At 42.9% G+C, this 27,285-nt stretch overlaps 1 protein-coding gene across 2 annotated transcripts in view; it reads left to right on the plus strand.

Annotated features, from left to right (window-relative positions):
- The first annotated feature begins 230 nt into the window (after positions 1 to 230).
- AKAP12 (A-kinase anchoring protein 12) overlaps positions 231 to 27,285 on the plus strand; it is a 161,258-nt gene continuing 134,203 nt past the window's right edge. For both annotated transcript variants that reach the window (XM_075596572.1, XM_075596573.1), the window contains exons 1-2: positions 231 to 396; positions 566 to 802. In XM_075596572.1, coding sequence (XP_075452687.1) covers positions 695 to 802 — 108 coding nt within the window. In that variant the 5' untranslated portion in view covers positions 231 to 396; positions 566 to 694. The remainder of the gene's footprint in view (positions 397 to 565; positions 803 to 27,285) is intronic.

Genomic DNA, 27,285 nt, shown 5'->3' on the forward strand with positions numbered 1-27,285 from the left:
GCACAAAAGGTGTCCTCACTGTGCTTCTATCTCCTCTGTGCTTTTATATTTGAAGAAGACATTCTTTACAGTATGTGGGATTGTGCCATGAGACTGAGTCCTCCTCCCTCTGCCCCTGTCCCCATTGCTTTAATCTGCCTCTATGGATGCTGCAAGGCGTGTCTGATCCCAGGCTCATGTGATGGAGCATGAGAGAGGGAGGGGGAGAGAGAGAAATAAGGAGAGGCGATCTTATTAAAAAAAAGGAGTGTGTAAGTTAGTTTGCTGAAAGCTGGTTTGCAAGCATTTGCATTGAGCAACTTCTCCTGGGAAGGCAGGTTTCTGGATTTCTTCCTTTTGCTACTGGATTAGTCACTCACTGGTATTACTAACAGGCTGGGGACAGTGCCAAAGAAGGTAGTCAAATATATCTATCTGTCTTATCTATCTATCTATCTATCTATCTATCTATCTATCTATCTATCTATCTATCTATCTATCTATCTGAGATGTATCTCTAAATGTTCATATAATACTGGCAATATATTCTCCCATATAATTGACATTCCTATATGAATAATTATAGGCACGCTCTCAGCTTGCCATACCCATACGCCTAGAGGGATCCTTGTTACTGCCATCCCAAGATTGGAAGAGGGGGAGACAGGAAGCCCCCAGAGCTTGAAGAAGACCCAGAGCGGGGGAGAGAGTCAGCATGGGAGCAGGGACCTCTGCAGAGCAGGTCGGTGGCAAAAGCAATGGAGAGGAGCAGGAGGAACAGGACGGGCAGGTGGTGGAGGTGGATGCAGCAGGAGATGCCAAGGTAAGAAGCAGAAAGTAACACCCACCCATAGAAAATACTCAAATATATTAAAAAGTATTGATATGCTTTACAAGTCTCTTCCCTCTATCTGCATTGACATATTAAGACAATGAAATACAATAGGGCTTATATGCATCAAGGCAAAACAAATATATGCTCCAGATGTAGAAATATCCTATTGCTTGTAATGGTATTTTTTCCTTTGGTTCATATGGTGCAGGGTTGGGTTTTTTTCTGCTTCAGAAATGCACTGTACACAGATCCTAATATATTTTGGGGTTAACAATTACACCGAACATGTTAACAATACAGGTTATTATGGGCAAGGAAATAAAACAAAAGATATAGACAATACAAGATATGGAGTGAACATGGTATTGAAGGGGTTAATGGAATAGTATTGTCACCGAATAGGGTTAGTGCAATAAAATATAGCTTATAATGGGCATTAGCATTACCACTAACAAAAAAAATACTGCCTTACTGTCATTTCAATGGATGCTGGATGTTTGTTACAGGGAAGTTCTCGGGCATGGAGAGGGGAGGGAGTGACAAGCTAGAAATACTTTGCAATGGGAGCTGCATGCTTATCATTTGTTTTAATTGTGAGAAATGCAAGTAACCTATTTAAAAAAAAATCCCAGATCTGCAAAAGTGTGGGATGGTGAAATTGGCAGCTTTAAACTGAGCTGGGTAAGAAAAACAGAAAAAAACAGAATAACATGACATAAGGGTTATTTGGATTTTGTACATTCCTAAAATATATTTTCTTATGGAGGGAAAACACAGTAGGTCATAGGGGTGTGTGGGGGGTGGGGGAAGAACCTCTTTCTATGGGATCTTGCAATGGGAAGAACTGCAACCAGATCTGCAGTAATAAAATGCCAAATTAGATTAGCCTAATCTACTGTCCAGTGCTACCATTAGCGGGAGATCTAATAAAGAGATGATCCTCAGGGTGATGCATGAAAAGGAAACAAATCCATGTAGATGTAATTTTGCTAGCACGTGGATAATTATGTCCAGTTTGCTGATGCCTCGTGCAGAATGGCACTGAGCTTGTCTGCACCTATGCTGCTAGGGATACACGCATATCATGATGCTAGTTCTCCACCCTTCATGGGTAAAACACATGGAGATTAGTTTATCCAGTCTTTAGTCTGTGTTGGTGGGCTATGTGACGTTGGGGTGTAGTCCTCTGCTGCATAATAATACCTGTAAATCTGGTGAGACAATAAGTAAGCTCATAAAAACACTTTTGCTGAAAATATCATGTTTTTATGGGAAGTGTTCTCTTTATGAATGTATATGATGTTTAAAATGGCAAAGTTGCATTTTAACCCCTTGCTGTTTGTCTTGCCGGCAATACATTAAATAGAAAAAAATGCAGACCTCTCGGAATGGGTTTTTCCAACATTAGTTATTGTAGTACGTAAAGTTGTCATTTTCAACCAACCATTTTATTTTCTCCTCTACGGTGACAGGTTGTATAATAACATCTCCAATGCATTTTAAACTGCCCTTAGTTACTTGATGTTTGAGGCAGAAACTCCTGCATCCAATTCTTTACTTTTAACCCAATGCACAATGTTCTACTGCTGCCTACTCTGGCAAGAAATGGGTTAATATCTGTAGTACACTGCATGTACATTATAAACAGGCTTGGTACTGCAAGGTGCTGCTTATGTGTTTGCTCATCTCTAGGGGTTAACCCTTTTGCAGACAGGGCCCATTTGGCAGAAAAAGTGTTCAATAATACTGATGTAGGCATGACTGTGCTCTTGCAGTATATTAATTGCTTGAGTTCTCTTTCTTGGGCTGGTAGCAGGTACCCAACATATATCTTTGACTGCAGTACCAACATTGGCTACAATGGAAAACTGCTCACTCATCCCCTTGGTGTGTCCCATACTGCGGTTTTGGTTGGCTTCCGTATTCCTGGGTCACGTTTTCCCCCTCCCACACCCTTCTCATGGCCGTCACATCTGCTGGATAAACAGCAGCCTGCAAACATTTGCTTGGCTTCAGTGTGTGCGTGTTTGAGCGCCTTGAAAGTTATTTTTTTGTGTGAAACTTAATGAGGATACAGGCTAATCGGTATGCAGTGGGGATTTTTACAAAGTCGTTTCCCCTTGCTCCTTAAGGAATTGCAAGTGGAATGAATAGTAAAGTACTTGATGGATGCTGAGCCAGCATTCTGGGCCTGCCGGCATAATGTGCTTCTCTCTGTGTGCATAGGTTAATGGACCTTTAGAGAGGTGGAAACACTGCTGGCTAAGATATGATAGTGATGGGAATCCATAAATCTGCCACAATTAATGCACTCTGGCCATTATATCATACATATTGAGGGCTGAAGGAGTGGCTCAGTGAGTCACTGACTCTGATAACAAAGACACTGATGTAGAAGCAGGGGAGTCTGGTTCAATTCTCAGTGTGATCTTTGGCACTTTATCTCCCTCTGCCTCGGGCACCAAACACATAGATTGTAAGCTCTACGGGACAGGGACTGTGTCTGTAAAAGGAAAAATCCTATGTGCTGCGTACCGCACACTATGCTGTAATTGTGAAGCGCTTTAAGTCCCATTTGGAGAAAAGCGCTATATGAAATAAAGTTATTACTGAATTGTTTACTAAGATAGAAAACACGGCGCATCTTTGTTGTAGATGTCAATGCAGTCACTAAAACGTTTTCATTGGCAGCTTTTATGTCATGAGGCTTTTTTTTTTTAGGTCAAACTTCTTTATAAGAGGTATTAGCATTGTGCACATCACTGGACAAAAGCCAATATATAACCGGTCCTTTCAGCATGTGGGTGGGACTTTCGCCTGTAATTGTGCTTGTGGGTTTTGCTCCGTGCCTATTTTATTCTTAACTTCAAATGCTGTCAGTTCTTTCTTTTCTTATTTATTATATTTTTTTTACCCATTCATTTTTCTAATGTCTCATTGGGTATGGGAAAGAATTATCGGTTTCATGCGAGGATTAGCGATCCTTACAAACATTGTGTATGCCTTTCGCACCTGGAGGATGTTAAATACACACGAGGGGTTGTTGTCACTATGAAAGTTTTGTAGGAGCGCTGTGAGCTGATTAACCCCTTCACTGGTGAATGGGTGAAGAGTGCAATGCTGCACAATAAGTTAATGCCGTCTTGAGCAGTTAACAGGTTACGGGTGCGGTCCCACTTGGGACCCAATTGAATGGCAGCAGTATGTTCATTAAAAAGATGAAAATGTGTAAGTGGTTTAAAATGATTTTTTTTAAATGTTTGCCCTGGAAATGTTTGTAAACATTGTAACCTGAAGTTTAGGGTGAGTTGTATTGCGCTTATCTCTGCCTTATTATCTCTTGATTATGCATAAACCTTTATCATTAAAGATTCTGGATTCCGGTGTTTATTTAAGTAATAAAAACCAGGGCAGGGCATGCTATTACCCAATCTACCAGCGGCACCAGCATTCTCCCCGCTCTCAACCAATGGCAGCCCCCAATCCTACTACGGCTAAACTGGACACCACCGCTTCAGTGGATATTCCCCGATCCATGCTGTAAACGACCGAGCTTCAGTAATCCCCCCCCCCCCTTACTCTACTCCGCCTCTCCTGATCATCTGGATGGCTGACAGCTTCTCCCCTCCCACCCGAGTGTGAGGCCTGCCTCCCGTCTTCTGCCGAACACCTCCCTCTCAATCCCCCGCCTCCAGCTAACCGGATGTCGGCAATGCGCCCAACTCTTCCAGCCAGAGCATTATGGTCCAGTAATATCCTGTTCTCGGGGGATTAATAATAATAATAATATAATAATAACTTTATTTGATATATTATTTAATTAATGCCTAGAGCTTTAAGCAATCAGGATGCAGCATTTCAAGAAATAAATAGCTAATTGCTTTTGTTTGTTTTGTTTTTTCAATGTTTATCTTTGTTTAAAAAAAAAAAACCTGTGTTTACAAGTGGTAAAGCAATGCAACAAAAATGAGACAGATTTGAATTTTAAAGCTGCAGTTCAGTCTTTTTTTTTTTTTTTTTTAAATTTATTTTTTTACTTCAATAGTTTCATGTGTGCAATCTCTAATTACCTAACGAACTGTATAGCTGCAGGTCAATTCGTTCTCCATCTATTGATAGGCGAAATTTGGTGACATAATTAGTGAAGGGATCTGTTTTTCTTCTGCCTCTCAGTGGAAGCTCATGAATCATCATGAGCACTCCTGCACTGACATGTGCTAGAGGGAGGGCAGGGCTGACAAAGGGGTGTGCCAGGGCTTGTGACAGGACATGAAGGGGCCTTAGCAAATGGCTGTTAAAATAGAATACAAGAAAATTGGTCTTTCAAAGTTGTTTTTTTAAAAACAGAAAATGCTAAAAGTATTTTTTCTTACTACAGAACTGATTTATTAAAAAAAACACATGCAGGATATTGCCTGAACTGCAGCTTTAAGATTATTGGTGCACTTTTCACATTTCCGTACTCCTCTGTCTCTTATATGAGACAGGGCAGCTGTTAGAAGTGGAAAACCACAAGGGATACTGCTTGCTGTCTGTGTTTTATCTGTCTTAATGGAAAGAGCAAGATGATTGATCAGTGGTGTGTTCCCGAATCCCTAATTATAACTGAGTAGAAAACAAAACAACATTGTCCTCATTGTAAATGAAAACAACAGAAGATTTTTAGGCTTTGAAAAATTATTTAAAAAAATTGCTGCGTAATATTTTTCAAAGATGTCCATCACCTAGTTTTGACTTTTTATACATTTCTCTATCATTAGTTCAATGTGGATCTATGTGGGAAAGCACCTTTAAAGCAGCACTTCAGGTTTACTGTATGTTTGTTTTATTACAGGATTGAAGCAGGGGGTTTCCGGAGATAAACTGAGTTAATTTCAACTCCGGGGACCACCTGCTTCCTGAGATACTTACCTCCGTAGTGGATTCAGATATCTTCCTCATGTTTAAATGTCCCTCGTCATGCGGCCAATAGAAAGCCACAAGGGATGACGTCACGGCTTCCTATTGGCCAGCAAGAAGAGGGACATTTAAAGTCGCCATTTGTTTAGCCCTTACAAGCCCCATTGGAGCTGTTACTCGCAGAGATACCAACACACCTTATGGAGGTAAGTATTTTGGGGAGCAGGGGGTCCCCGGAACTGAAACCAACGCAGTTCAGCTCTAGAGACGCCCTGCTTCAATCCTATAACTAAAATAAACACAAACTGCAACCCGGAGTGCTGCTTTAACGATTTACGATTTACTGGCATCTTTTCTAGTGTGTTGTTAAAAGAGGCAGCCGCTGTTCTCCTTTAGAAAGGTCAAAGTGTTTTTGTTCTTTAATAGTTTGGGAACTGCTACATAGATTTACAACTTACTACACTTCAATCCAGTGATGTCAGCTTTTCTCTTCTCTTTTACTGCTGCCCTGTTAAACAGCCCAGAGACTGCACAGTGTTCCATGCAAGGCGACCTTGGATTGTGTGAATTACTTGCAAGTCATTATTTTCATACAATCCATTTTCCTTGCAAAGCAAACATGACTCCATATTACCAATGATGTAAAAAAAAATCAATCATGTTGGATTGTAGCAATAATAATAGTATTTCTTATTTGTACGCACAATTTATAACATTATCCTTACTTGATAAGGTCAGAGTAGTAATATTAAAAAAATAATAATAATATTGCATTATTTGAACAATGTTTTGGTGAAAGCATATATTCCTTTTCATCATGATTGTTTATGTCTTCCAGATCCATATATTACTGCTCTGTGGAATATGTTGTCACGATAAAATACAAAATAATAATTTAGAGTCAATAAAATGGAAAGGAGCAGTATTTTATCAGTTGTCTGTGACATTGGGCTAGTCACATTATCTCCCTTTGCTCCAGGTACCAATAATTAGACTAAGCTCTACTGCACAATGACGTGCCATAAACATTCTATGATATACAGTGCACCCCTATATAAATAAACACATATAGTAAATAAATAAAACAGTAGTGCTATCACAGAGTAAGCAGTACTGCATGTGGCCTGGAATTGTAATGCTCAGTAATCCTGTTCACGTCCCGTCTAACATTGGAACTCTAATATTAGGGTTATTATGCAGATTAGAAAAACGGTGTTTTAATTGGCATACTTTTACATCCTTTTTATTTGATTTCAAGACTATAGATGCTGTGGCCGATTTAATCTTTCCAGAGCAGGTATGTTGAGCATAAGCAGCATTTTGTAAGAGTTACATTATCTACTAATACAGTGAGATGTTGGATATGGGACCTTTTAGTACAGTACCAAGGGCCATTTTAAATTGCAAATACCTTACATGCCCTTCCTGCAGCTAGGCTCTTGACAGTCCTTTACCTGTCTCTCCATATAGACTATATCCCCCCCCATAGGTTCTCAAGGATTCCCTTTTTCATCCCTACCTTTAATTCCATCTGTCCCTAAACCTCCAAGACCCAGATCCACAAAGATCTGTAAAGTCTTGTAAAGTCCTGTAACGTGGTGATAACCTAGCTTATCAGTAACTCATGTTTTTTCCATGTAAAGAGCATAGCGTTAACTAAAATAGACGTGCAAATGGTATGCAACGGGAGCCTTATCATAGCATCGCCTATCCACTATGGTTTGTTACGGTTAACGCGGCAACAACGTTACGTTAGTTACGTCAGAGCTAAACTTGGCGTTCGACCATCCAGACCCTGAAATAGGGGTTTGACAGGTCTTGGATGGGTGTAAAACCACAGTTAGGCATAATTTAAAGAGGCAATCCAATGCGGCAATTTTGTTTGCGAATTACATTTTTTTTATATAGGGTTGAAACAGGGGCTCTCCGGAGCTGACCATCTGCTTCCGAAGACATTTACCTGCGAGTTAGGTGCCGGTAGCCGCTGTCTTCGGCTACCAGGGTTCACAATATGTCCGCTCTTCAGATATTTCTCAGCCTGCAGGCCCATTAGGAGCCGTGACATCATTGGTGCAGCTTTCTATTTGTCCATTTGACGCAGGAACTTCAAACTTGAAAGCACTGCTTGCTGAGGCAGAGCAGCTACCGGTACCTAATTCACAGGTAAGTATTTCCGGAGGTAGGGTGTCCCCGGAGCTGAAAATAATGGGGTTCAGTATATATATATATATATATATATATATATATATATATATATATATATATATATACATGTAGAGGTATCAGTACCGTGTTAGCCGAGCTTCAATAATCAAAGAATAAATAGATGATACCGTTCTGTGGCTAACGAAATGCTTTTATTTGTGCGAGCTTTCGAGATACACTGATCTCTTCTTCCGGCGATGTTACAATGAATGAAGCAAGGATAACTCAGCAGACAGAGACCAGCGGATTAAAGCCTTGAGATCAGACTTTATAAACCGTGGATATAACCACAGAATTGTAGACCAGCAAATTCACAAAGCCACCAGAATACCAAGAAGTGATCTCCTTGAATACAAACAGAAGGAGACAAGCGACAGGGTTCCTTTGGTGGTCACATATAACCCACACCTAGGAGCCCTACGCAAGATCGCCAGGAAACTACAACCCATCCTCCAGGAAGATACAAGACTGCAACAGGTCTTCCCTGAAGCACCCTTATTATCATACAGACAACCCCATAATCTCAAGAATATTATGGTGAGGAGTAAAGTATTCAGCAGTACAACTGAATGCGGGACAAAACCATGCCAGGACCCAAGATGCAAAACCTGCGCAATGCACTACACAGCGGACACAATACAAATACCACACAAGAATCGGGAATACAAAATCAGAGGAGGGTTCACCTGTTCCTCCAGCAATGTCGTGTACCTCATCATGTGCATGAAATGCCCAGGGGGCTGCTACTACATAGGTGAGACAGGACAGGGGCTAAACAAGAGAATGAACCTGCATCGCCACAGCATCACACGCGGAACAAGAGACAGTCCTGTTGGCGAACATTTCTCTGACTCTGGCCATAAGATGAACGATCTGAGGGTTGCCATACTCAAAGGTAATCTTAAAACCCCGAAAGAGAGACGGTTGCATGAATACAAATTTATGCAACTATTCGGGACACTTAGCAGTGGCCTAAACAGAGATCGAAATTTTATGAGTCATTACTGACACTAGCGAACTCTCTTCCCATGAGCGCTAAAGGCCATGTCTGTACATACTGTGCTGTATGTATGCACACACAGCTGTCTCTCACACATACTAATACCCCTTATTTTTCCATCCATATACACCAATAGGGACCACATAGTATCCACACACACTTTTAGTTGTGCTACAAACTCTCACATTTCCACACCCACCCACACCATTTATATCCCTCTCACTCCACACACACCTTGTGTAGAGCACTGTTTATACTGTGGGCTCTCCATTCATTTTTATTCACACTGATACACATACACACTCTTTCTTCACTTGCTTTCAGTTACCCTTTGACACCTCTAGCCATAAAACACATCCACACCGGGGGAAGGACAAGCACAGATAACATTCCAAGAGACACTGTTTTTAAGTTATCCTTGCTTCATTCATTGTAACATCGCCGGAAGAAGAGATCAGTGTATCTCGAAAGCTCGCACAAATAAAAGCATTTCGTTAGCCACAGAACGGTATCATCTATTTATTCTTTGATTATATATATATATATATATATATATATACTATATATATATATACTATATATATATATTTATTCTTCAAGTGTATATATACTTCAAGTGTATATATATATCATATATATTTATATCAAAAGGTTAAAAAAATCACTGTTTCGAATTGCTGCTTTAAGTAACATAGCGTTATTCCCTGCTCTCTTTCTCAAGTCAAGCTGAATTCCTATTTCAGGGTCCGGATCGGATTAATCCTAAAACGTATTTAACGTCACATCATTGGATGGTAATTCAACTTTATGCTATAATAACCTGACGCTAAACCTATGCTCATTAGATGTAGTTGGGAAATTGTTTTTGCGTATAATTTTGTATTGAGGAAACGATGTTACCTTAGGAAACATAACGTCCATTCCTGTTTAAGGTAACGTCACGTTATGAGCCCTGTTTTAACAGAGCTTTGTGGATCTACACCCAAATCTCTCCCCCTTGTCCCTTCCCAGTGCCCTCAACTATACCCGTTTGCCTTATATATCTCCGTTGCATGTGGTCTCTGTGCAGCCTTCTCCTGGCTCTGTAGCAATAGCATTGTGTTTCACAGACTCGCCCCATAACATCCTTCAGCTCTTGCTGAGAGTGGCTGCAGGAGTAAACCAGTGAGTCACAGCTGCGCTCAGACAGCCACTGAGAACCCCAGAGAAAAATGAGAAGGCAATAACACATCTGCAAAGAAGGTGAAAGCATAATACACATGGGGGGAATCGGCAAGTCTCCTGGGAAGCCAGGAGAGCACCTGATATTTTGGGACGATACAAGTCTTTCTGGTAGGCTTGGCTCCTCAGTTTAACTCAATTAAAGTACTGCAATATAAAGCAATTCTGAGTATAAGTACACGTAGAAGTTTCTAAAAATGGATTTCCTTTAAGAAATGTAGACACACAATTTTTTTTAAATTCTTGCCGGCTATTACAGCTGTTGATCTTGCTGCCCTCTCTCAATACTTTATAATCCCTTTCAAACCATTACCCAAAGTTTAACTGTGGAAATGGAGCTTCCTGTTGCAAATTATTGTGGGTTAGAGGCCAGTGTAGTACATTAAAAGAATATGTCAGTTCTCCACAGGATGTTCCATTTAGATTTTCATATTCCTTGAATGGAAGGGGCTGTTGAAGCAGCAAAACATGTAGCACTGTGCAATTTTTTTACGTTAATTTTTTTAATTACAGGATTGAAGCAGGGGGTCTCCATAGATTAACTGTATTCATTTCAGCTCCAGGGACACCATGCTTCCAGAGAAACTTACCTCTGTATGGGTGCTGGTATCCCGGTAGCCAAGGAACTGTGTTGCTAACATAATGGTGGCGTTTAAATGCCCCTTTTCCTGCAGGCCAATAGGAAGCTGTGATGTTGTCCATTGCTGCTTCCTATTGGTGTGCGTGACCGGGACATTTAAACTTCACAGGGCTACTGGCACCGCTACAGAGGTAAGTATCTCTGGCAGCAGGGGGTCCCCAGCGCTGAAACCAAACCTATAATTAAATTTTTTTAAACTTGCGTTAGTGCTCCATGATTTGCTGCATAGTAAATACACTCATCAACTTTCAGGCCCATATTTACTTGATGGTATCAAGCTTAAATGTGCAATCCCATGTACCAAGCCTACATACAACCTTTGGTCAAATATTGGTTTCCTTAAACTACTTAAAACCGTGCAAAAATGTGTTTACAATAAAATATGGGCAACAGCTTATCTAGAGAAACAGCCAAATTACATGACACGTCCAATAGATTTATAGATTCCTGAAGCCCTTGGTTTTCCCATTTCCCCCCTCCTTACCTTGGCCCCTGCGTTTTGACGTCACCACATCACGTTGCCATGGCAGCACCTCGTCACATGACTCCACGGCGTCATGACGGTGCGTTGCCATGGCGACGCGTAGCCAGAAGCCGTTTGAGCCAAGGTAAGTGAAGTTACAGAGGCCTTCGCCGCTCCCCCGTATTTAATTTAAATGCCTTCGGGAAGAGCCCGGGGCCTTTGTAACCGCCGCGCCCCCCGCAGAGAATCTCTAGCGCCCCCCTGCATTAAACAAGGCAAACCAGACCCCTGTATTTCCTTTGCTACTACAAAGGCATAATTACAATTATATGTGGAGTTCCCCTGTCCTGCCCCTTCCCTCCTGTTATTTCTTTCGGTTGTAATTGCCCACCCTCTGAATATTTGTAATCCTGACGTCATGTTGTTTTCCTTTTATTATACCGTCTGTACTTCTTTACTGAAAATTGAAAATAAACAGCATTAAAAACAAACAAAACACAGGTGCAAACATTCTCTGAATGGGGAAGTGTTTGTCAATCACACGATTTGTTTACCCTTAGCTCGCCCAGTCCTTATTAAAGAGACAGTGAACATAAAACAGGGGGTGGAGGGAAGAGTAGGGGCTTCTGGGTAAAGAACCTGGACACATTGACGTCAGACAACAAGGAGTAGCCAGAGGAAATCAAACCCCTCCCAAGTCTCTGCCCGTTTACAAAATAATATTAAACAATGGTTTAAAAGTACTTGGAGGTGGGAAAATGTACACAAATAGTACAAATAGTACCAATCACCCAGATGTAACTACTTAACCACATCAGTACATTATATTAATATAGTAGTAATATAGTTATATAGTAATATAGGAGATCCTAGCAGGGATTGCCCTTTTAATCTACCTCAAGGATTATTCAAGAGAATGAGTTTTAGATGAAACGAGGCGTAATATACCATTTAGTAAATTTGGGCTTATATGTAATTGTCTGTTAATATCAAGGAAGACCTTAAAATGGTATTGTTTGTCCTACCTCTGGATAAGGGCGCTATATATAAATGTAGTTATAAATAAATATAAAATAATAGAGACAACTTTTTTTATTTCTTGTTGTAGACAGGATCAAAACATCACTTTTCTATTACCTAGAACTAACAGCAGTTGCAGTATTGGCTGATTGAAATGATATGCAGTGTGATACTAATAGCTTGGCTGCTTTTTTTTTTTACATTTTCAAACTTTATTCAGATTTTGTAGGTTTCCAGAAATTGAGGCAATATATGTATATAAACAGACATCTAAAAAAAATCCCCAGACAAATGATATACTCTTAAATTGTTAACAATATTACAAATAAAATAAAAAAAAGTGTGCTTAAAACCATGCTGCATGTTATGGAAAGAAAAAAAGAAATCAACAATGAAGGCGTACAATTTATTTATTAAAGTACAAAATAGAGAGAGAAAAATAGCAAAGCCGCTGCATAGGGAAAAGAAATAATACAACCAGACAGATTTACAGTAAGTAATTTTCTAAATAATTCCAAATAACGAACCAAATTTCCTGGAATGTAATTTTATGGATTTAAAGCTGCAGTTCAGTCTTTTTTTTTTTTTTTTTTTTAATTAATTTTTTTACTTTAATAGTTTAATGTGTGCAATCTCTATCTACCTAAAGAACTGTATAGCTGTCAGTCAATCCGTTCTCCATGTATTGATCGGCGAAATTTTTGTGACATAATAAAAGCTGGCATTTGTTTATAATTTGCCTCCGGCAGTCAGTGGAAGACTCATGAATATTCATGAGTCTCCCAGTGACGTGTGCTCGCTCCCGATCTGCCGCTGTGTGGTGCCCCCTTCTGCCCGATCCCTGTGGCTGTCAGCCTGCGCGAGATGGAGAGGGCTTGTGCCGCCTGTAGGGAGGGGGGAGCAGGAGATGTGTCTCCCTTCTGCTCCGATCCCTGTGCCTGCCTCCCTGCCTGCACGGGAGATGCAGGGGGGTTGCGCTGCCTTGTGGGGGGTGGGGAAGGGAGGGGGGAGCGGGAGATGTGTCTCCCTTCTGCTCCAGTCCCTGTGCCTGCCTCCCTGCCCGCACGGGAGATGCAGGGGGGTTGCGCTGCCCCCGTGGGGGGTGGGGAAGGGAGGGGGGAGCGGGAGATGTGTCTCCCTTCTGCTCCGGTCCCTGTGCCTGCCTCCCTGCCCGCACGGGAGATGCAGGGGGGTTGCGCTGCCTTGTGGGGGGTGGGGAAGGGAGGGGGGAGCGGGAGATGTGTCTCCCTTCTGCTCCGGTCCCTGTGCCTGCCCGCACGGGAGATGCAGGGGGGATGCGCTGCCTTGTGGGGGGTGGGGAAGGGAGGGGGGAGCGGGAGATGTGTCTCCCTTCTGCTCCGGTCCCTGTGCCTGCCTCCCTGCCCGCACGGGAGATGCAGGGGGGTTGCGCTGCCCCCGTGGGGGCTGGGGAAGGGAGGGGGGAGCGGGAGATGTGTCTCCCTTCTGCTCCGGTCCCTCTGCCTGCCTCCCTGCCCGCACGGGAGATGCAGGGGGGTTGCGCTGCCTTGTGGGGGTGGGGAAGGGAGGGGGGAGCGGGAGATGTGTCTCCCTTCTGCTCCGGTCCCTGTGCCTGCCTCCCTGCCCGCACGGGAGATGCAGGGGGGTTGCGCTGCCCCCGTGGGGGGTGGGGAAGGGAGGGGGGAGCGGGAGATGTGTCTCCCTTCTGCTCCGGTCCCTGTGCCTGCCTCCCTGCCCGCACGGGAGATGCAGGGGGGTTGCGCTGCCTTGTGGGGGGTGGGGAAGGGAGGGGGGAACGGGAGATGTGCCCCCTTCTGCCCCGCTCCCTGTGCCTGCCTCCCTGTCTGTGCGCGTGGGAGATGCAGGAGGGTTGTGTCCCGGAGCAGTGGTGGCAGCAAGGTGGTGATTGTGTGTGTGTGTATATATATATATATATATATATGTGTGTGTGTATATAGATATATGTGTGTGTGTGTGTGTGTGTGTGTATATGTGTGTGTGTGTGTGTGTATGTGTGTATATGTGTGTGTGTGTGTCTGTGTGTGTGTGTGTGTGTATATTAGTGTGTCACCACAAGTACCCAGTCACCCACCCACCCACCCACCCCCTCACTTATATCTGGCTTTTTTTACTAGATTAGTAAGGAACTATGTACAGTAACAAGGACTAGTTGTAGTAAAGTATAAATGTAATACAATAAATAAACTGTTATGTCAAAAACAAATGTTATTAGTTCTGACTAGAAATTTTATTCCATTTCTTTTTTTAAAAGGTGGGACTGGGGCCAGTAGATTTTTGGGTGATTTGTCTAGATAGAGGTGTGTGTGTGTGTGTGTGTGTGTGTGTGTGTGTGTGTGTGTGTGTGTGTGTGTGTGTACGCACACACACACACAAGTGGTCTGACAGAAGTATTCTCTGACTTCTCCGCCACCACTGCTGTCCTCTGCCGCTGCCGAGCTTCGCTGCAGGATGCCGTCCTTCTCTCCCTCCGCCACCACTACTGTCCTCTGCCGCTGCCGAGCTTCGCTGCAGGATGCCGTCCTTCTCTCCCTCCGCCACCACTACTGTCCTCTGCCGCTGCCGAGCTTCGCTGCAGGATGCCGTCCTTCTCTCCCTCCGCCACCACTACTGTCCTCTGCCGCTGCCGAGCTTCGCTGCAGGATGCCGTCCTTCTCTCCCTCCGCTGCCGGCTGTTGAACTTCGCTATATATCCATACATACATATACATATATACATACAGTATATATATAAAAAAAAAAAAAAATATATATATATATATATATATATATATATATGTTCTTCAGTATTTATTGATACCTTTTTTTTATTTGGACCAACAATTTGTGTCATGGGACAGGCTTTCAAGAGTTTTCCTCTTCCTCAGGTCAAGCAATACCATAAATATATACGCACATAAACATGCGCACACACAGTGTATATGTGTGCGTGAGCGCATGTATACGTATATGCATGTATCTGTGTGCGTGTGCATGTATGTGTGTGTGTGTGTGCACATGTATATGCGTGCGTGTGCATATATATCTATATCATACAAACACATACATACACACCTAAGCTCCGCAGGGCCCTGTGCCTGCAAAATGTCTCTGTAAAGTGCTATGTAAAACTAGCAGCGCTATACAAGAACAAGCCATTATTAATTTTAATAACACATTGAATTGTACACATTCACATACACACAAAATTAAATATACATATTGTTTACAGTATGATATATACAGATTTGATTTTAAATGAGTTGTTAATATTTAACATTAACTACACACGTGCAATGGAATAAGGTTTAATTAATTAATTCTGAGCTACTCTCCTTTTCTGCTGCTGCTCTGTCAGTTCTGGGAGAAGATCATGTGACCAGGCAACGACTGATACATTTGTGCTCATGTACGTGCACAGCTGTGGTGGGGGCAGGACTCACAAAGGGGGTAAGCGCGGCCCTCCAAACCTAGCCGCCAACGCTCCATTACCCCCCCCCCGCCCGCTTCCTTACCCCCCCGGCCGCTAACTCCCCGGCCGCTGGGGGGCCAAGCAGCCTCGGATCTGCGCCAGTACCACTCTCCACCACCTCTCACTCCCGTTGTGTGTGTGTGTGTGTGTGTGTAGGGACATTTTACTCCTGCCAACAATTTGTGCCTCACTTTCACCCCACCCCCACCCTACCCCTGTCCTTCACCCCCCCTACCCCTGCCCTTCTCCCCCCCTACCGCTGCCCTTCACCCCCCCTGCCCTTCACCCCCCCTACCCTTCACCCCCCCTACCCCTGCCCTTCACCCCCCTCTACCCCTGCCCTTCACACACCCCTACCCCTTCCCTTCACCCCCCCTACTACCCCTGCCCTTCACCCCCCCTAACCCTGACCTTCACCCACCCCTACCCATGCCCTTCACCCCCCCCCACGCCTGCCCTTTGACTGACGCACGCACACACCCTGACTGACGCACGCACACACCCTGACTGACGCACGCACACACCCTGACTGCTGCACACACACACACACACACTGACACAAACACACACACACACACACTGACACACACTGACACACACACACTGACACACACACACTGACTGACACACACACTGACACACACACTGACTGACACACACACACACACTGACTGACGCACGCGCGCACACCCACGCACACACACAGACTGACGCGCGCACACACACAATGAATGGTACACACACACACACACACACACACACACACACTGACACACACACTGACACACACACACACTGACTGACGCGCGCACACACACACACACACACACACACACACACACACACACACACACACACACACACACACACACACACACACACACACACTAACTGACACACATACACTGACTGACACACACACACACACACACACTGACTGAATGACTGACTGACTGCCGCACGCACACACTGACTGACTGAGGCACACACGCACACACTGACTGTGTGTGTGTGCGTCAGTCAGTCTGTGTGTTTGTGTTTCTGCGTCAGACTCACTGACGCGCGCGCACACACACTGACTGACTGACGCACACACAATGACTGACGCACACACACTGCATGAAGCTGTAAAGGAGGGAGGGGGGGGAACTGGATTGATGTGAATGGGGGACAAACAGAGAGAGGGGGAGGGGTGAGGAGAGAGAGAGGAGCGGGAACATTACATCCCGGGCAACGCCGAGTCTCTCAGCTAGTATAAAATAAACGTAAAGAGAGGGTGCATACCATTCAATGATGGATACAAAAAAAGGAACAACAGGACAGTCACTCTTATACTCCCAGAAAGTGAATATATATAGATCATTTACGTGAATCACTATCCGTATTTGAAGTGTGTGTGTATATAAATATATATATATATACATACAAATGAGCATACAGTAATATTTCCATTTGCTATTTGCCTTGCTATGGAGGGTTTTTGTCACTTTTTTACTCACATAACTTCACATATACACACACATATATATATATATATATATATATATATATATATATATATATATATATATATATATATATATATATAATGTGTGTATATACTGTATATATATATATATATATATATATATATATATATATATATATATATACACACACACAGTGGAAGTGTATTGTGTGTATTTACCTACACACTCACTCCACATTTCAGTAACATACATATACATCTAAATAATATTCACATATACACGTTTGCTATAAATGGAATTATTACAATTTTACATTATATATACGTGCAATGAATGGAATAAACACTGTAATAAGTTTGAAATCGCCTATCCGAGCTGCTATGCATGGCTGATCCCTTTTCTCCAGCTTCCTTGAATGTACTATAGGAAGATCATGTGACCAGATGCTAGTGCACGTTTAGAGAGAGGGAGGGCAGTGCTGACAAAGGGGTGTGCCAGGGCTTGTGACAGGACATGAAGGGGCAGTGCCTTAGCAAATGGCTGTTAAAATAGAATACAAGAAAATTGGTCTTTCAAAGTTGTTTTTTTAAAAACAGAAAATGCTAAAAGTATTATTTCTTACTACAGAACTGATTTATTAAAAAAAACACACATGCAGGATATTGACTGAACTGCAGCTTTAATGTAAATAGATGATTTAATTGCAGCTCCCCTTTCATAACTGTATACTAAAAGCACTCATTTCCTAACCCTATCTGGACTTTTTCTTGCACGCAGTGTCAGTTGGCTGATTGCCTTTATGAATCGTTGCACCTAATCTCTGATTATGAAGACAATATTTGGGCATGTTTATTAAACAGACCTCTAGCAATTTGCTTCAAGTTTACTTTGGAGACAAGGCTCATTTGCGGAAATAAGGCATTCCTTTGCAGTCCCCAGTGGCAGCAATTGAGTTAAAGAAAAACCATAGTATCTTATAGTATTTGCCATGTATGTAGTATTTTGTAGGGAATAAATCAGTAACAGTGGTAACCAATTGGTAGCCATTTATTGAATTGAGAACAGTGGCTTCTGTAGCATTACCATAGAGGGTGTATTGACAAAGGGTATGATGACCACACTATAAAGTAGGGAGTATGAAAAGGATGAGTGGATAGTGGATTCTGATTTTGCAGCTAGCAAAGTAGACTGGGAAATGTCCGATATTTAAAGCCAAGCCGGGATGAGTTAATCAGTCTGATGCAGCGAGGTGAGCTGTAAGGCTCCGACCGCAGTGCCTCCGCTGCACGCGCGCCTGCGAGGCTGTGGTGCGTGCAGCCGATTCCCTGGTCTGCAGGGGGAAAGTCAGGGGGGGGGTGGCGGGGGAGTGACGGGGGCGCGGCGATGATGTCACCCGGAAGGTTCGCCCTCATTGGTTGAACTGCCGGGGGCGTGGCCTAGTGCTCCGTTGCGAGTCCTCTCTGCACAGCGCGGCGGCCCTCCCCTCGGAGGGGGCCCGGCCCCATGGAGGGGAGCGCTCTTGTCCCTGCGCAGTAGCCAGCGGGGACCTGGCCTTAGTCTCGACAGGAAAGTACAGGTTATGCCTTCCAAATATACGCGCACATTTTTACATATACACACAAACATGTATGTATCAGCTCAGTCATGTGTTATTTGGTATATATGCGTGTCTTTCTAAAAAAAAAAATCAATGCAGGCCTTTCAGTCACAAGTGCTGTGCTAAGATCTTTGCCTCACTCCTGTGGAACTTAATGGTATGCATACATATTTTGAACCTAGCTACCGCAGACTGCTTTTCAGTTTTAATGACCAACGTTCCACACTGCCACTGTCTGACTTCCAAATGGTGCTGGGTGCGTTCCTTATGACATCAGGGGCGCGTCCCCAGAATGTCACAAGGAATCCCTAGAGTAACGGCAGACAAGATAGAACGGCGGGTGAAATAGATTGGATGCCCTCTGCTCAAACTTAATTTATGTCAAACACTGACTCCAAGATGGTTATCATTGCATGTCCTCTCTGAGTCTTGATAACTGCACTTTTAACACCGTGTGATGTTTTTAGAGCCTGAAAATAGTAATCCAGTGGTGGGCAACCAAGAATCAACCTATGGCCGTTGACAAGCCTTATATTAAAAGTAAGCTAAATTAAATGTTTGTTTTTTAATTAACATTTTTGCTTGGGACTCTTTCTTAAATGTACACATGAGACTCTTTGCCCTGGTGGTGCATTTTCATGTCTCAGACAGGTCTGCAACACTGTCTTTCCCGATTATCGCTTAGCAAACAGTGCTTCCACTGCAGCCAGGGATTCTGGTTAATGACATGCAAACGAGCACAGTGTGTCACTCTTTACATTTTGCAGTAATTATAAAAAAAAAAAAATAGTTGCAAAAGCCCTAATTAAGTACTTTTCGTTCATGTTTTGTCTGTGTCCATGAATGTTGCCACCCAGACACTAGATAAGTAATACAGATGGTGAGTATTTATGGAGATAAGGAACACATCATTGAGGCAGACATGATTCTGTCCTCCCTCGCACACGAGTGGTGATTGAAGCTTTTACATTCTGAGCTCCTGTAGTATCACCGTGTTCCATTCCATGGGTAAAGCTACCTGCTTCTCTTTCCCCCTTATAAATGTCAATATAATATGTGTAATAGGTAACTCCTCCCAAACCCTGATAGCACGATTACAGAGATGCTTGATTAATTTTTCTCTGGAGCTGGGTTTTCTCCAGAATATCCTTGGCACATAAACACATTTGACTGCAATATGAAAAACAAACAATGCTACTTTCATTTTAGATGGAAAATTGGGTAAAATCAGGGCTTTTTTATGTGGTACTGTCTGGTACTCAGTACCGGCTCCTCTGTTTCCCCTGCTGCAGGTTTTTTCCAAACAGCCAATCCCTCCCTGCCCTGCCTGTTTCTCCGCCCCCCACTAGGCTGAGCTCTACAGCGCAGCTCCAAACAGCACCAACAAAAAGCACTTTTTAATGCACAGTAAAATGTAAAATGTCCCAGCTAGTGTGAACGTGTAGTAAACCGCAACACATTGTAAAGTGATAATTGTATTAACTGAGTGGTTATTACAAGGGCTTAACGTTACTCCTTAATTCTAATGTTAATGCCCTTCCCCGCAATATCCAACTAGCACCATCTCGCTCCACCTTTAATACTCAACTTAAACACAGCTCTTTAATTAAGCATTTGGCTAGCTCCGTTGGCTGATATTATACATTATATGCACCCTACTTACCACTTAGATTGTAAGCTCTTCGGGACAGGGACTCCTTTTCCTAATGTCTACTTTTATAAATAAGCGCTTATTCCTATTATGTCACGTTACTGCTGTAAAGAGTTATGTACATGGATGGCGCTATGTAAATAAAGATATTTATTTGTTTTGACTTCTCTAGTTTTTTCCCTGCACACTTAGGGCCGCTGATAGGGGAGGGAACCGGGCCCCCTGCCGGCGACATAAAATGTAGTGCCAGATCCGCAGAGGTGCCTGTCAGAGCAGAGGGGGCCGTTGGAGGGTGTCTGCGGAGGTGCCTGGCAGACGAAGCATGCTGGTGGAAAGGTGGGCACCTCCGTGGTCACCCTCCAGCAAGCTCACTCTGAGAGGCACCTCTGTGGGCCTCCTCAATTTTCCAAGGCAACAGGTAGGCACACTGTACTCCCACCCTCTGTTTAGGAACTCCCTGCTTCCCAGGTCCATACCTATAACCCTAGACCCATACTTCCTTCTCCTTCCTACCCCCCTGCCAAGGCCATAACAACCCCCCTGAGCCCAGTCTATAAATATCTCTCCCCCCTGTCCATAACAACCTACCCCACCCAGGTCCATAATTGCTCCCCCCTCCAGGTCCATAACTGCTCCCCACTCCAGGTCCATAACTGCTCCCCCCTAGGTTCATAACTACTCCTCCCCCCAGGTCCATCACTGCTCCCTCCAGGCCCTTATCTCCTTCACCCCCCCCTTCAAGCACATATCTCTTCCCCCTAGTCCCATATCTCAACCCTCCCCCCCCCCTGCCCAGATCTCCTCTCACCTTCCCCCCCTCCCCCCTTCCAGGCCCATATCTTTAACATTTCAAAAATAGAGCTCCTCATACTTCCTCCCAAGCCTGGCCCTACTACCCCCTTCCACATTGCTGTTGACAGCACTATCATACACCCAGTATCACAAGAACGCTGTTTGGTGTCACATTTGACTCCTTCCTCACATCCTCCTCTAACATTCACAATGTAGCTTAAACCTGCTGTTTTTTCCTCTGTAATATTGCAAAGATACGCCCTTTTCTCTGTCGTTCTACTACTAAAACTTTTAATGCAGGCCCTCATTCTCTCCTGTCTCGACTATTGCAACCTTCTACTGTCCGGCCTTCCTGCCTCTCACCTGTCTCCCCTACAATCTATCCTAAACGCTGCTGCTAGAATGACTTTACTCTCTCCTAAATCTGTCTCAGTGTCTCTCCTGCTGAAATACCTGTCCTGGCTTCCTATCAAATCCCGTATTACACACAAAATTCTCCTCACTTTTAAGGCTACACATTCTTCGGCCCCTCCTTACATCTCAGCCCAAATTTCTTGCTATACACTGTCCTGACACTTGCGTTCTGCTCAAGGATGTCTTCTGTCTATCCTTTTTGTACCTAAAGCCCTCTCCCACCTTCAACCTTTCTCTCTCACTGCCCCACACCTCTGGAATGCCCTTCCCCTCAATATCTGGCTAGCACCCTCTCTATCCACCTCTTTATCCATCTTAAAATACACCTTCTTAACGAAGCATATAAGTAGCTCCGTGGTTGATACTATACACCTCAACATTGACCTTTGCCCTTGCAGACGCACTTACCAGAATACCCACCTCCTGTCTCTGTACGTGCTTCCTACTTACCACATAGATTGTAAGCACCTCAGGGCAGGGACTCCTTTTTCCTAATGTTACTTTTATGTCTCAACCACTTATTCCCATTATGTGTTATATTATTATGTGTTATATTATTATGTCATGTGTATTACTGCTATTATGCATCTTAACCCAGGCTGTGCTGAAAGCTGTGTAATGCAGCGAGCATAAGCTTATAAGGGTTCCATGTAAAAATGGATTTGAGGCAAAGGTGACACGGTGTGCTCATTTGCATGTTATTTCCCAGAATCCCTTGCTGCAGTGGAAGCACTCTATGCTAGGTGATAATGGCGAAATGCAGGGTAGCAGACCTGTCTATGACATGTGAATGTGCTCACAAGTGATATTTTTATTTGCTAAAAAAAAACCACATATAGGATTTTGAGTGAAAGGCTGCTTTAAATACAAAAATAAAATAAAAAATAAGGATATCATCTGCTTTACAGGGCTTCACATTGAGTTTATAGTCACGATATGTTATTATTTGGAGTAGCTGCACCTTAGTTTGGCAGCTTTTGAGCTACAGCGCTACTTCAAGAAGCTGATCTTGTCTAGTATGGCCCGTAAGAGATGCTGAGCTCCCTTTCTGCCTTAATGTATTTAGAAACCAATGGGTTAATCCCAGTTGCATAGACGCCTTCCAGCAAGGGATAATAAAATATGCAGACCACCAAGGAGGAAACATCACTGCTACCTTTGATATTGTTTCTTTGGAGGTCTGTGTACTTAAAGTTATTTCTGAAATTTTCTGCAACCGGTGCGTTATCTTGCTGAAGTAAATCATTGTGTTATTACAGATAGGCCGTGTTGTATAAAACGTGCTGTTCTGACATTGAATATGTGCCCTAACAAATTCTGGTGGGGCTTTTTAGGGAGGTGGCTGTAATTTGTTAACATTACTATAATATCTTTTGCATGGATTCACTTGAGCTCTGGGAACTTTCAAGTAGTCTGTGACGCATTCCCATCACACCATGTGGTCAGAGTGTTCCGCATCTTGTGTTATTTATTATCTCTGAATCACAAGTGGTTTTTTATCTACATTGGCTTGATAGGCCTGTTTGACCTTGCTTATATTGGGAACAAGCTGACATATTAGTGAGTATAGATCTTTCTGTGTGGTATGTGTGTGTACACAGTATACAGTATATATAAACCATGTTAAGGAAATAAGGGGGCCCCTGTAGTTTTTCATCATATTGTATATATTGTTCGCTCGATCCCCATGAAAGTTGGCACAACTGGAGGTCTATTATGTAATTTAGCACTACAAAAGAAACTTAATTAAGACAATAAACTGATGTTAACTAAATTGATATCACTATATTATGTCAACAAGTACCAGATACACCACGGTAGGGTCATATTTATTAGGTGAGCAATAGGAGTTTCTCCTTCGTAGCTCGTAAATGTGTTAAAGTGTTGTAATCTAATCGGAAACACTCAAATTACTATAAAGTTTGAGTTAAATGTATAGTTCAAAGTGTGTGTTCAGAATGTCCTCCTGCTGAAAAGCACACCCGAAGAAGAGAACGCCACTGTCTGATTGTATAATCGATAACGTGTTGTTCCAGCTGCTCCCACTCTTGACCGATACGTTGTTTTACTAAATTATTTTTTTGGGGTCCGAGCGTCCATCCTTTATCAGGAACTATTTTAATGTAAGTGTTTTGGACCATGATTCTTGCTCTGTCTCATGCACTTTATAATGTGCTTATCTTCTTCGCTAAACACCATTTTATAACTATGAACTTGATGAGGTTACCAATTCCAATGAATATTAGATTATCAAATAATTCTTACATTATCTGTCATCTACTCTCACAGACCAATAATGCTAAAATGTTCATGAAAATGGAGTGATTTTCTGCAGGATAAGATGAAAAATAAAAGGTGTCCTGTTTTTTTCTGAACACAGTGTATATATCTGAACAGTATGTATGCATATGCTGTATGTTTTATATATATATATATATATATATATATATGTATGTATATTTTTTAACGTGTGTATTTGTACATTATATATTACCTATACAGGGTTGCCACCACTCCGGGTTTCACCCGGAGACTAGGGTTTTGGCCTCGTATCTCCGGGCTACGGGTTTACCTCGTAGGTGGCAACCCATGGCGGGCGGCAGAGACACGGCGTGCTCCAGCATCTTCCCCCTGCAACTATACTCAATATGGCCGCGCGGCGTCAAATGGCTCCGCGTTGCCATGCTAACGGGAACACAACGTGACATAACCGCGTGACGTGACCCCTGTTGCCATGACAACAGGACGCTTACTTGACGTCACGGCGTAGCGTGGCGCCGTCACATGACGCCTAGTTGTTCCCATTGCCATGGCAACGGGGCGTCATGTGAAGCTGCGCAGCCATATTGAGAAGAGTTGCAGAGAAAAGATGCTGGGAGGACGCCGTTGAAGGTAAGCGCGGCAGTTAAAAAAAATTATTCTCCGGGTTGGCCTTCCGTAGAAGGTGGCAACCCATATGTATTGTAGCTTGATTCTATTTTTGAAAGGTTGTATTTATATAGTCATGTGAATATTATAAAAGGGCAGTAATGAAAGTATATATTCTCGCGTCATGCCCTTTCCTCTGCTCTTTCAATGCTAGATGGAGAGCTGACTTTCATACCCAACAGAAGTTTACAAATGTAGATTTGTCCATATTTATGTTATATATATTTTGTGATATTATACACATCAGATTGAAAATGGGAGGCCTAAATTACAAAGCTCTTCACAACACGGCTATTACCTACGTCTCAGTCCTCATCTCTACGTAAAAACTCTGAGGCGTTCTCTCCACTCTGACAGTGGCCTCGTCTTACCCTCTTCTCTCCTACTGAGTCCATGCTGGAAGATTTCTCCTGGGCCGCACACCATCTCCGGAATTCACAACTCCACACCGTCTCCTGTTCCCTTCACGTGAAACAAATGTATTGAAACCCTCCTTATATGCCTCCTGGCAGTGAATAAACTGATTAGCTCACATCTATGCATCCTTAGAAAACCAGACTCCTCTCAATGCGGATCCATCTCTTAGATTGTACGCTGCTTGGAGCAGGACTTCCCCACTTATTGTGCTATCGTGCGTAAATTGATGTGCATTTGTTTATTGTGCTTGTTGTTGTCTTTCACCACATTGTACTGTGCTGTGGAACACAAACGCACACTATAAATGAATGATAATTATAATAATAATAATACATTTTTTATATTTATGTACGTATTTCCTTTGTTATTTATATACACTGCAGGTTGTGATATTTTAACGTGTTACACTTTTTGCGTGCCTCTCTGTAGCACCATAAACAACTGTAACTGAGAAATCTGACAATGACTCTATCACAATCTAGATAAAGGAGGCTGATTATCAAGCTGGAATATGCCCTACAACTGGTTCTGAAAGAGGCATTTGGAACATGCATATCTAAGGGAGTTATTTACTAAAGTTTCCCGAGTGCAAAACAAGCACAACTCAATATAATAGAATTGCACCAAATTAGAAATGTAAATTCAATGATATTCCTTTTTGGTAAATAGGGTGCTCAGGGGTCACATTAACGCTTGTATAGACATGTTAGACGCCTCTAACATGCCTGGGACCCCTCTAAATTAGCACATATGGGGCTGATTTATGTGGAGAACAAGCTCTTGTGCCCTACAGGGAGGTAGAGATGACAGTCCCTGCTCTGCTATCGGAGATCGCACCACACAATGAATTGTGGGATATGATGGCTCGGCCTTGGTGAGGAGGGGAAATGAGCGACTTCTCCTGCTGTGGAACGCCCTGGGTCATGTTTATGTATGTGTATGTATGTGTATGTATGTGTATGTATGTGTATGTATGTGTGTGTATGTGTATGTATGTGTATGTATGAATGTGTATGTATGTATGTATGTGTATGTATGTATGTGTATGTATGTATGTGTATGTGTATGTATGTGTGTGTATGTGTATGTATGTGTGTGTATGTATATGTATGTGTGTATGTGTGTGTATGTGTGTGTGTATGAATGTGTATGAATGTGTATGAATGTGTATGAATGTGTATGAATGTGTATGAATGTGTAAAAACTCCTAACTTCTCTGCCGGCTGCTCCTCTGCTTCACTCTGGCGGCCCGTCGCCGCTTACCATCATCTCCCCCCGCCTGCCTCTATCACCACCCTGTCCCACAGGTAGGCATGGAGGAGGGGAAGAGAGCTGGAGGAGGGATCTGGAGGAGGAGGGGAGATAGATGCAGGAGAGGGAGAGAGCTGGAAGAGGGGGAGAAAGATGAGGAGGCATGGGGAGAGCTGGAGGAGGGGGAGAGGGATGAGGAGGGAAGGGGAGAGATGAGGGAGGAGGAGGGATGAGGAGGAGTGGGAGAGAGGAGGATCAGGGAGAGGATGGGGCGCAGGGAGAAAAAAAAAGTCAGTATTATCTTATACTACTATGCTGATTTATTTAAAAACAAGCCTATAACATTTTTCATGTATTACTGTTTTAAAAATGTTATACTGATTAATAAAAAACAAAAGTCAGGCAGAGGGGTCCGACTAATATCATGGATGAAAAGGGGGGCTCGGTGTAAAAAGTTTGCGCAACCCTGTCTTAGACTGTTATATATGTTGTTAGTTTCAATGTTGACAGTGCTTCTTCTATGCTTCAAGTTGCTGCTTTTCTTGCTTGTTACTTCCTGAGTCCTCCCACGGGAACGGTACGAGTAACGGGTACAGAAGACCGACACGGTTCATTTAAAATTGCTCTAACTTTCCAATTTGTGCTCCTCTTAATGTAATTACTTTGCCAGAATACACTTTCAATTCTGGAGACGATATTAATAAAAACCTCACAATACATACTTGGCACTTTATTACATTTCAAAAAATCATATTACTTTTAGTGTACAGGACTGTGAGACGAGTATGAAAATGACAAGTGTCTTTTATTTTCCGTTGTAGAGCAATGGGTTCTCAACTAATAATAATAATAATAATAACTCTCTTGTATTATTAGCATGTTCTATTTAGGCACTGCCGCAATTGGAAAAGCAAAAGAACACTTGATGTGTGTTTAGTCACACTTCAGAGAAGCTTAATACTGTATATAGCCCCCAAGGAGTAATTTCATACGTGCTTAAATTGGAACCGTATAGCTTTTATATTTCATCATTTATCGTTCACGGAGCATTGCGAC

Source organism: Ascaphus truei, chromosome 4, assembly GCF_040206685.1.
Source record: "Ascaphus truei isolate aAscTru1 chromosome 4, aAscTru1.hap1, whole genome shotgun sequence".
NCBI classification, from domain to species: Eukaryota; Metazoa; Chordata; class Amphibia; order Anura; family Ascaphidae; genus Ascaphus; species Ascaphus truei.